The following is an 11,480-nucleotide window of genomic DNA, read 5'->3' as shown; positions in this document are numbered from 1 at the left end:
AAAGAGACGATTTTTTAATTAGCGGGCGAATTAATGGGGAAGCACTCTGCGCCGAGAAACCATTGAGTTTTTCATAGCGCCGCGACTTTCGTCGCAGCTTTTATTTTTTCATTAGAGAGATTAAGGGATGAAACGGGGGTTCTTGGGTGGGGAATTTAATTATCCATCGAAAAGTGATGGTTTCATCCCTTAATATTAATTAGGAGAAAAGAGACGATTTTTTAATTAGCGGGCGAATTATTGGGGAGGCACTCTGCGCCGAGAAACCATTGGGTTTTTCATAGCGCCGCGACTTTCGTCGCAGTTTTTATTTTTTCATTACAGAGATTAAGGAATGAAACAGGGGTTGAACGATGGGGAATTTAAACCTCCATCGAACAGCATTGGTTTCATTCCTTAATGTTAATTAGGAGCGGAGATACGATTTTTTAATTAGCGGGCGAGTTGTCGGGAGTCACTGCGCCGAGAAACCATTAGGGTTTTCATAGCGCCGTCATTTTCGTCGCAGTTTTTATTTTTTCATTACAGAGATTAAGGAATGAAACGGGGGTTGAAGGATGGGGAATTTAATTCTCCATTGAACAGTCTTTGTTTCATCCCTTAATATTAATTAGTCGGCGAATAAATCAACTGAAAAACAAAGTAAATATTGAGTACAAGGACAAAAGTCCCCCTTCGAACCTGTCCCTGTGACAGCGGAACTGTTACGGCCGAGTTACCCACGCACCCGACTCACATTCACCGACAATTCGACCGGGACGCCACCTTTCCCGCGGGGTACCAACTAACTTTACTTGGGGTCAGTCAAACCCCCGATCCGGGCCTCTACTCAAGTCTATCCTCTTTGGGCCAATTCTTGGTGAAGGCAAATATTTTGTCTGGCACTGCATGGAGTTATTTGATAAAGAGGATATCTATGATTTCTTCCTATCTCAACTGAAGAAATACTCTCGAATGATTGAATTCATGAGGAATGAATGCATTTTGTTAACACGCACAAAGGTGGCTAATCGTGATTCGAGGATTTCTAGTCTCAGGAAAGTTTTGAACATTGTATCGACGAATGATGAAAATGAAAGGATCCGTGGAATCGCCAGCCTTATGCTCATCGTGCAACACTTTCAAGAAGATATGACGCTCTTGTTTCAAGTTGTGGACGTATGTATTTATTTAAAAGTAATCTTCAATGTTTTCAATTTAATGTACTCTGTACTGATTACATTTATTGTAATGTTTACAGGGTACTACTTCTGACGAAGAACTAGAAACTAAATTTGGGACCATTTCTACCCCGCTGTTGATTGTGAAAAGTGAGAACATAAGATATTAATCTGATCTTAAAAACTTAGTGCATCCGCTAGAAAATTCTATCTAGTTCTATAGAAATTCTTATAAAAACTATTCATTCTCAGCCTATTCTCATGAAAAATTTCGCAGCTTCTCAATGAAAATATTCGACAGATAATTTGATACAGTAGATCAATAGAATTTTATTTCTTATAGAACTCATTGAATGAACGTGTTTCCCATAGGAATTTCATAGCTCAAACGGTCTAAATTTATTTGTTGGATTTTTTTTCTCAATGGACGTGGAAAAACGTAGAGTGAAGAAATATTGGAAAATTAATATCGACGAATTTTTATAGAAAATATTTTGAATAGAATAATAACTTGTAGAGTATATAATTCCAATCAAACATTTTCTGAAAGAAAGGCTAATAGAAGTTCAATCGGAATCCACTAAAATTTTCTCATTCGGATCTGACAGCCATATTTAATATTTTGATTTTTGATATTTTTCAGGAGAATCCCTATTCGATGAAAATGGAGAATTCTTTATCATAATTGATGGACAAGTTTGCATCGAGGCAGTCAGCCTTACAAGGTATATTCTGCCTCTTCACCAGTTACTTTGTCTTCAACCTGAAATATCCAGATCAGTTGGGGAAAACGTTGGAATTTCTGCAGAGGTAATTTTTCATATGAAAACTTGAACATTTTCATCGAAAAACTTGATGAATCCATTACAAAATGTTATTGAATTTCTATTGAACTCCCTATTACTTTTCTAAGGATTCAATGGAGAAGATCTACAGTTTATCTATACGCTTGTTTTGCATTAGAAATTTTTTATGGGAAATATTTTATGGGAAAATTCAATGGAGGTTGATTCGTCAATGAAACTCATTTCATTGAGATGTTTTCAATCAAAATTCCCGGAATCAAATTTTCAAGTTTTTTGTTTGATTTTTTTAATGAGAGGAGAAAAGAATCAAGTGGAAAATATTCTAAAAATTCATGTCTAGGAATCCCTATAGAAAATTCAATGAGAGAGTTTCTATCGAACATTCTCCATAAAAAAAACGTGCAGTAAAGATCAGAAATTCTTCAATGAAATCGGTCAAAAACTAATAGAATTCAATAGAATTTTTTATCGAATCTGCGATGAAATTTAAGTAAAAACTGAATCAAACTTTTTGTTGTTATTTTCCAGGGCTGTATTCGATATCAATCCTGAGGAGGGATCCAGACGAAAAACCGCGCAGAAAGCCAAGAGCCTGCTCGATGCCAAAGTGATAAAATGATCCAAGGATCTCTCATTTTACATAAACTAACGATTCTCATTTCCTTACACGGAGGCGAACGAAATGAAAGGATCCGATATTCCCATGTACACCACTTTTTTCTTTGTAGCATATTTTTATGAAAATGAATAAATAAATCGAAAATTTTAGATTTTGTGTAATTTTCTTGATTTAATTTTAGATACAACTTAGATAGTAAAATTCCAATAAAGTCGTAATTTTGACGGAAAAACTCGAAATTTCCTGAACAGTTGCGGTCTGATTTCTCAGTAAAAGTGTAGTAAATTTTTTCATATTATGTAACTTTCCAATTGTATACGCTCGTAAATTTCTAAATGAAAGGGAAAAATATCACAAAATTTCGGAATTTTACAGTAGTAATTATTTTTAAATTATCAAAGAGTATTGCAGATTTCTAAGAGAAGCGGAACTTTGCCCCTCATCCCCATGAGAAATTTCCGAATCGAATAGTATTTCCTCAAGCGGTAGTGTTTGGCATTTCCCAAATGTTTTGGAAAATTCTATTTCAAAGCGAAACTTGCTCCTCATCTCTATGGGAAATTTCCTAACCCAATAGTATTTCCCCGAGCACCAGCGCTTGGTATTTTCCGAACTTTTTGGAAAATCCTGATTCGAAGGGGAACTTTGCTCCTCATCTCTATGGGAAATTTCCAAATCGAATAGTATTTCCTCGAGCGCCAGCGCTTGGAATCTTCCAAACGGTTGTGGAAAATTCTAACCGACCGTACAGAAAATCCCCACAATCTTAAGCGGGAAATTCCCTATAGAATCCCCTAGTGTTAACTGCTTCCAAACTTTTTTGGGAAATTTCTCACAGAAATTTCTTACAGTGTAACTGCCCTGGGTTGGTGTCACGGGCACTAACCGCAGTACGAATTCCGGCCAACAGAGGCGGGCTATGATTGGCGGAGGTTTTGGCACATCAAACGTTGGCTTCGATGGCGCCACCGAATGATTTCGGGGAATTCAAAGCAAAAATACTCAAACTCTAATTATTCGATACGTAACTTTATAAAATAGGCTAATGATTAATCTGAGCCGAACTGGTGGACGTTCGGAAAATTACTGCGGATTTTTGGCTCCTCCTACGGGTCGGTTCTCCTGGATTCACGGGGTTAAAAGACCGATACTCCTAACTAATTCTCCTAATTTTCCAAAACTCTAAGCAACCTGGCAATTCACGGGATACAAGGGTTGCACTTGTTCCACGTGACCTTCCACCGAAAAACTAAAACGTAACCAGTTAACCACCGTAAAATCCATTATAATTTGGAGCGCCGGAATTTCAGCCGGACCTAATCGATTTGCCGTAAGATTAACACTAGGGTGGTTCCCACAAAGGTTATCGGATGACTCTAAAATTCAGCCCTTCTTCACGATAACCCTATGGGCCCTCAAAAACCCGTAATTTCAGATCTTTATTAATCAAAAACGAAACGAAACCGCAATATTACTAAACAAATTGCGAAGCAAACGAAAAATAGCTCCGCTTAAACGGGAAAACAAGACTCGATTATCCCAGGGATAATCGGAAAAATGACCACACCGGAGTGGGAAAGAAAACCCTAATTCTTCTCTTTCTCTCTCTTTCTCTCTCTCTCTCTCTCTCTCTCTCCCCCTCTCTCTCTCACCCTCGCTCTCTCTCCCTCTCTCTCTCTCCCCCTCTCTCTCTCCCTCTCTCTCTCTCTCCCTCTCTCTCTCAATTTAGCCCCCAATGATTATATATGAAGCTTCCCTAAGTTGTTAGATCCAAATAAAGGATTAACTCCCGTATCCCAAACGTGAACAATAAACGGACTCTTCGCTTCTTCCGTATACCTGGCCGTTGTGTCATACTCTGTTTCTAAGGTCGATTTCTGTCTTTTAAGGAGGGGCGTATTTTCATCATCTTCATATTCCATAGAATTTTTTGGCATATTGCAAATAAAATTATTACTAACTCACTGCCTATCAAATCCACCACTGCACCAGTAGTCATTGACTTCTATATATGTTTTTAGTTTCACCAATGTCACTTTAATTACGCAGAATTGATAGTTAAAATAATGTTTTATTTATTATTTAGTTTTTTTTTTGTTTTTATTTTGTTTAATTTATTAATATTTATTTAATGATAAACAAAAAAACAGCGATTTAATTCAACAACTAGTAACTTTAGACATCACGATTATTTCTAACCCATTGCTTCGCGTAAGTCTCGAATCGTCTCGGTGTGAGAGGAGTGGGGCGTTCGTCCGAATATTAGTGCGCCATAAGAGAAGCACGCTAGCGCACGCAACCACTGCAAAACGGCGAAAAGTGGGGTACCGTGAGACGAAGCAAAGGTTTAAGAAAGAAATCGTGGAGAGAATATTACCGATTAATTGTTGACTTTCGTCGAAGTGAAAATTCGTTGCAAGAAATTATCAATGATGAACAATTTTTTTTTCGGGCATTGAAAATTAGTTTTTGCTCACTACACTTGAACCAACTTCAAATTAATTTCTTTGGTTCTCTCTAATATTGTTTTTCACGCTATCTCAAGGTCATTTTGGGGTGGAAATGTACGGAATTTTATGAATATTATCGGAGAATACGGAATTCCATATCGACAAAAGGGGACGTCCACATATTGATTCAACTGTAAGCATTAATGATGATGTTGGCATAATCGAACTTCATTATTCATTAATGACGATCACTAATAGTGGCTGACTAATCAGAAATGGTTTTGATATTTAAAATATCAAAGTAGATACTGTGTTACCCCCGGGCTATCCACTTGGTCAAACCTTAGGTGTTTTTAAGGTATAAATTACATAAAATCCGGAATGTTATATGCCATCCTTCGACTTTCCGAGTTGATAGCTTAGAGGTAATACAGAATATAAATATACCAGTTGAAATAACATCTTTCATTGTAATCAAAGCAGATAGTCCTCTCTTTACCCTGAATGATGCCGCCGATCTTCACGAAATTTTGGTAAATATACATTTTTTTACTTCAGCACTGGCAATCAATTCGCCTGCCATTAAATAATTGTAACATTTCCGAATTTTCCATTCATTACATCAGGATCATATCCACAATCCTAGCTTCCACGTCGATATATTCTTCTACCTATGGAGTAAAAATACACAAGGGGCTGTTGAACTCGCCAGGTTACCTCATTCAGAGGAAAGACAAGTACAGTCTAGCCAATGGTTCTCAGATTGAAACATCAGGAGTCTGTCGTACGAGAGAATGTCGAGAAGTAGCAAATTTGTATAACAAGTCAATGAACACACATGTCAGTCCATGTAACAACTTCCACAAGTACGTGTGTGATAATTGGGAAGGTAAAAATATAGACCTGGAATATGAGAAACGTGTGCGCCGAGTGGATATACTATCATGGATTGTGGAACAACATCAAAAAGGTATTGAAAGATCTCATTACATCACGTAGCTGTGTCGCCACAGCTTCTTTTTATTCATATCAGAAATTTTGTATTTGGATAAGAATATTAATTGTCCAAATTGAAAAAATCAATCATCATTTTCACCAAATTGCATTCAGATTCTTCTATATCCTTAACGTAAAAAATGTGAGATAATCTCATAATTCTAGCTACAGTAAAGGCTTCGTATAAGATATCTTAGGGACAGCAGGAGAGTAGAATTTCGGGAACCCCTATGTCCCCATTACGCGTGCGCCCATAGAGAGGAGAAAAATAGGGATCAGCGGGTTTCAAATAAGATACCTCGCTCGTTGCGTCCGAATTCAATGAAATTTTCATTTTTACTGAATAAATATCGATAACTAATCAATTTATATGTATTTAATGTTTTGAATTTGTATCGCCCGCGTTTCCTATTCTCTCTAAACATAACCCCGCGTGATAGAATGGCAGCTGATGTTGGGGGATTGTTGGTGGACTCGAAAATAATCACTGACAAAAAATTACCATTTTTCACTGGGAAAAGTGAAAAAAAAATCGATGTATATTTCTATTACTTGAAAAAAGTGGTGTGAATCCCCCTTAAAGTCATTGGACCCTCATGATCACTTCGTTCGTCCCTCCCGTTTGATCCTTAACACCGTTTGATTCTTATAATTACTCTCTTGCCGTTGAAAAATGACAGGCGCCATAGGTATAAGTGCCGAGAGTGGGGGTAGGCGCCTCGACCGCTCGGAGCGCGTGTTATCTTATAGAGAGTTATCTTATACAAGGCCTCTACCTTGTTAATTCTAATCACCTTTGTTCGAAGAAGACCTTAGTAAACGTAATATTAAGAAAGTGAAATTATTCTATTTTCCTCTGAGCTAAAGAATTTGGACAATTATGATTCGTTTGTTCATGTTTCATAGAATGATATTCAATTCTCTTTTATTTGTAAGGCGGGCTTATTGCCCATGCGTTTTTCTTTAGAAAGGATTATGAATTTTACATTTTTCAGATATGCTGTGGAGTTCGCCGAACGATAATACCGATATTATCCCCATTCAACAAGTGAAGATGTTCTTTCAATCTTGCATGGATAAGAGTTAGTCATATTTCAAATTCGTCAATTGAACACTTGATCTATTCTGTTCGAGAGAAAATTTCCAATTTTTTTCCACTTTGCGCATTGTAGAGGCTCGGGAAGCAACGGGTATACGAACTATCGCAGAAATTCTTGGAGAAACTTATGGCTGGCCTATGATTACGGACGTTAAAAACTGGAACAAAAGACTCAACAGCTGGCAGAAGATTGACGATAGTTACGTACGTTTGGGTGTCAGTTACACATTCTACACGATAGACCAATCGATAGAGGACTGGATAACTAAGGGGAGCCGCGTCATAACGGTGAGTTGTGTAAGAAACTTGATAATTATGAGGTATACACTGCAAAAAGTCCGGTCTTACAGCCGGTCTGAAACTAAGATCTCAGATCGTAAGACCGATAAATAGTCTTAAAATAAGATCGATTTGTGATCTTAACGTGAGATCTTACGCAATTTAAGATCGTTCATTGGTCTCACAAGGGGGTTAAGACCGCTTTCGGATCTTAAATTTTAAGATCTCAAATATAAGATCGGAATCCGATCTGATTCTAAGATCACTGGGTAAGTTTAAGTTCCGCGAGGTGTAAGATCGACTGCCAATGTAAGATCAATGCGCCGATTAAGATCGCTGATGTAAGACCATTTCAGAGTCTTATCAGAAATTGTACTAATTAGTTGATAAGTTGATTCATTTGTTAATTTATATCGACATATAAATTTATACAATCATTAAATTAACGGTTTATTAATTCTTTATAGTCATTAACCCAATAAACCATTAGAGGTTAGAGGCAAATAATAATATTAATTGTTGTTGATATTTTTTTCAAATTTTTGGAACTGCGCGTCGGAGGGGGAGGGGGCGAAGGGGTTGTAGAGCAAAATAATAATGATAATTATTATTGATATTTTTTTTTCCTTTTTGAAGCACAGGAGCGGAGGGGGAGGGGGCGAAAGGGTTATAGAGCCAGATAATGATATCAATTATTGTTTTCTAATTTTAGGGGTAGTGGGTTGTGGGGCAAGGGACGAAAGGGGTTAGAGCCAAATAATAATGATGATTATTATTGATATTTTTTTTCTTTTTTGGAGCGGAGGGGCAGAGAGGGATGGGGCGAGGGGGTTATAGAGCCAAATAATAATGATAATTATCACTGATATTTTTTTTCATTTTTGGAGCGGAGGGGTGGAGAGGGAGCGGGCGAAGGGATTATAGATTCAAATAATAATGATAATTATTATTGATATTTTTTGTTCTTTTTGAAGCGATGGGGCGGAGGGGGACTATGACCCTCAGATTTTGACCATTGTGACCCATAAATTCCGAACCTTAGATTTTGACCCCTATATTCAGCCACATGCGTTTGGACCGTTATGAGCCGTAGATTTGGACCCTTATATTCAGACACATGCGTTTGGACCCTTATGAGCTTGAGATTTTGACCTTTCTGACCCTTAAATTTGAAACCTTAGAATTTTACCCTTATATTGAGAAAAGTATTGTTTGACACTTATGACCCTTAAATTTTAACCCTTGCGACCCTAAAATTTTTAACTTTCGATTTTGACTTTGATATTCAGACCCTTGTATTTTGACCCTTATGACTCAGATTTTGCCCCTTGTGAACCTCAAATTCGAAGCCTTAGATTTTGACCCTCATGTTCAGATCGTTGTATTTTGACCTTATGATCCTTGGATTTTAATCCTAGTGACCCTTAAATTTTGAACCATAGATTTTGACCCTAGTGTGCAAACGCTTGTGTTAACCCTTATGACCCTTAGATTTTTACCTTTGTGACCCTTACAATCGGAACCTTGGATTTTGATCCTTATATTCAGGCCCTTGTACTTTCACCCTCATGACCCTTAGAATTTGACCATTGTGACCCTTCAATTTGAAACCTTACAATTTGACCCTTATATTCAGACAATTGTCGCTTGACTCTTATGACCATTGAATTTTGACCCTTGCGACCCTAAAATTTTGAACTTTCGATTTTGACTTTGATATTCAGACCCTTGTATTTTGAGACTTATGGTCCTTAGATTTCGACCCTTGCCACTCTTAAATTTTGAACTTTCGATTTTGACTTCGATATTCAGACCACTGTATTTTGATCCTTATTACCCTTAGAATTTGAACCGTGTGACCCTTCCATTTGAAACTTTAAAATTTGATACTCGTATTCAGACAATTGTCATTTGAATCTTATGACATTTAAATTTTGACCCTTGTGATCCTTAAAATCGAAACTTGGATTTTGACCCTTATATTCAAGCCCTTGTACTTTGATCCTCATGACCCTCAGAATTTGACACTTGTGAGCTTCAAATTTGGAGCCTTAAAATTGGACCCTTTCATTCCTATAATCGTCGTTTGACTCTTATGACCCTTAAACTTTGACCCTTGCGACCCTTATATCGCGTGAGTTGTGCCAAAAGGTCGTATAAAAATTTATTTTGATTTTCCCGAAAATTTAAATTTAAAATTTTTTGAAAATCCGTGCCAAAAGATCGTATAAACACTTTCCCAGGGAATTTGAAATCTCCATGTTTCAGGTGATTCTGGGTCATTTGAGCTCATCTTTTTGAAACAAAATTTTTGATTTTTTATACAAGGAATTCAAAAATTTTTGAATTCCGGCGAAAAGGTCGTATAAACACTTTTCCAAGGAATATGAAATCTCCACGTTTTGGATGATTCTGAGTCATCTGAGCCCAATTTTACAAGACAAATTTTTTAATTTTTTTATCCGCCATTTATCAATTTTTCGAAAATTTGAGCCAAAAGGTTGTATAAACATCCCCTCGGAGAAGAGTAAATCTTCACGTTACTGATGGTTCTGAGTCATCTGAGCGTAACTTTTCAAGAAAAATTGTTCGCTGTCAAATCTCAAAACTGACAGTCAATTCGGGGATTTGTCCAAATTGAGCCAAAAGATTGTATAAACTATTCCTGTGGGAGTAGAAAATCTCCAAGTTTCAGATGAGTGACTCATTTCGATGTAGCTTTTTCAGACATATTTTTTGGTTTACAGAGAGGGAATTGAGTTTTTTTACGAAAACAGCGTATTCACGTTTTTTGAGGGATTAATAAATATTCATGCTTAGATACGATCACTCGACTAAAATTTTTAAAAAATCTCCTAATTCTTTTCAAGCAGACCAAAAGGATGTTCCGAAAAATTAGGTTTAAATGACCGAGAAATATCTGAAACATGGAAATTTATTATTCCTTACGAAAGTATTTATTATTTATTATTCCCTATACGCCCGGTTTATCTGAATTTTCAAAAAATTAAAAAATTCCCTGTAAAAAAATTGAATAATCTGTTTCGTAAAATTGGGCTCAGATGACTCAGAATCATTCAACACGTGGAGATTTCGAATTCCCTGGAAAACTATTCATTAGACCTTTCGGCTCAAATTTCAAAAAAATTGAAAAAATCGCGCGTACAAAAATGAAAAAATTGGTCTTGTAAAATTTTACTGAGATGATTCAGAATCATCCAAAACGAGGAGATTTAAAATCCCCTGAGAAATTGTTTATACGACCTTTTGGTCCACATTTTCAAAAAATGAAAAAAAATTCCCTGTAAAAAAATGAAAAAATTCAACACATGACTCAGAATGACTCAGATGACTCAGAATAATCAAAAACGTGGAGATTTCATGTTTCCTGGGAAAGTGTTTATATGACCATTTGGCCCGAATTTTCAATAATTTTTGTCCTTGTAAAAATAGAAAATTTGGTTTCGAAAAGATAGGCTCAGATGACTCAGAATCATCTGAAAGGTGGAGATTTCATATCTCCTGAGGAAGTGTTTATACGATTTTTTGGCACAAATTTCCGAGAAAATGAAAAAGAAATGTTTATACGACCTTTTAGCACAACTCACCCGATATAAGAGTTAATATCCAAGCTTCAGAATTTAAAGGTCACAAATGTCGAATTCTAAGGGTCATAGGGGTCAAAATCTAAGAATCGTAAGGGTCAAAATACAAGGGTCTGAATACCGAAGTCAAAATCCAAAGTTAAGAATTTAAGGGTCACAAGGGTNCAAATGTCGAATTCTAAGGGTCATAGGGGTCAAAACCTAAGAATCATAAATGTCAAAATACAAGGATCTGAACATAAGGGTCGAATTTTAAGGCTTCCAATTTAAGGGTCACAAGGGTCAAAATTTGGGAGTCGTAAGGGTCAAAATAAAGAGATCTGAATATCAAACCCAAAATCGAAGATTCAAAATTGTAGGGTCGCAANCCTAAGAATCATAAATGTCAAAATACAAGGATCTGAACATAAGGGTCGAATTTTAAGGCTTCCAATTTAAGGGTCACAAGGGTCAAAATTTGGGAGTC

The 11,480-nt window shown here is 36.5% G+C and overlaps 3 protein-coding genes across 5 annotated transcripts in view; 2 read left to right on the top strand and 1 right to left on the bottom strand.

Annotated features, from left to right (window-relative positions):
* Nucleotides 1–11,480, bottom strand: part of LOC107037544 — a 68,678-nt gene that overhangs the window by 3,551 nt on the left and 53,647 nt on the right. The gene's annotated exons all lie outside the window — the stretch shown is intronic.
* Nucleotides 855–2,685, top strand: LOC107037545. Its single transcript, XM_015256159.1, has 4 exons — nucleotides 855–1,158; nucleotides 1,241–1,310; nucleotides 1,804–1,970; nucleotides 2,495–2,685. Exons 1-4 carry the CDS (start codon nucleotides 889–891, stop codon nucleotides 2,516–2,518), a joined length of 531 nt encoding a protein of 176 aa, XP_015111645.1. The 5' UTR covers nucleotides 855–888; the 3' UTR covers nucleotides 2,519–2,685.
* The window catches only part of LOC107037546, a 15,720-nt gene continuing 11,277 nt past the window's right edge, over nucleotides 7,038–11,480 (top strand). The window contains exons 1-2 of the mRNA XM_015256160.1: nucleotides 7,038–7,113; nucleotides 7,204–7,418. Of these exons, the coding sequence (XP_015111646.1) occupies nucleotides 7,086–7,113; nucleotides 7,204–7,418 (243 nt within the window). The 5' untranslated portion in view covers nucleotides 7,038–7,085. The remainder of the gene's footprint in view (nucleotides 7,114–7,203; nucleotides 7,419–11,480) is intronic.

This window comes from Diachasma alloeum, unplaced genomic scaffold (assembly GCF_001412515.2).
Source record: "Diachasma alloeum isolate Michigan unplaced genomic scaffold, Dall2.0 Dall_scaffold_00255, whole genome shotgun sequence".
In the NCBI taxonomy this organism is placed as follows: domain Eukaryota; kingdom Metazoa; phylum Arthropoda; class Insecta; order Hymenoptera; family Braconidae; genus Diachasma; species Diachasma alloeum.
This window is presented reverse-complemented; position numbering and strand designations above follow the sequence as displayed.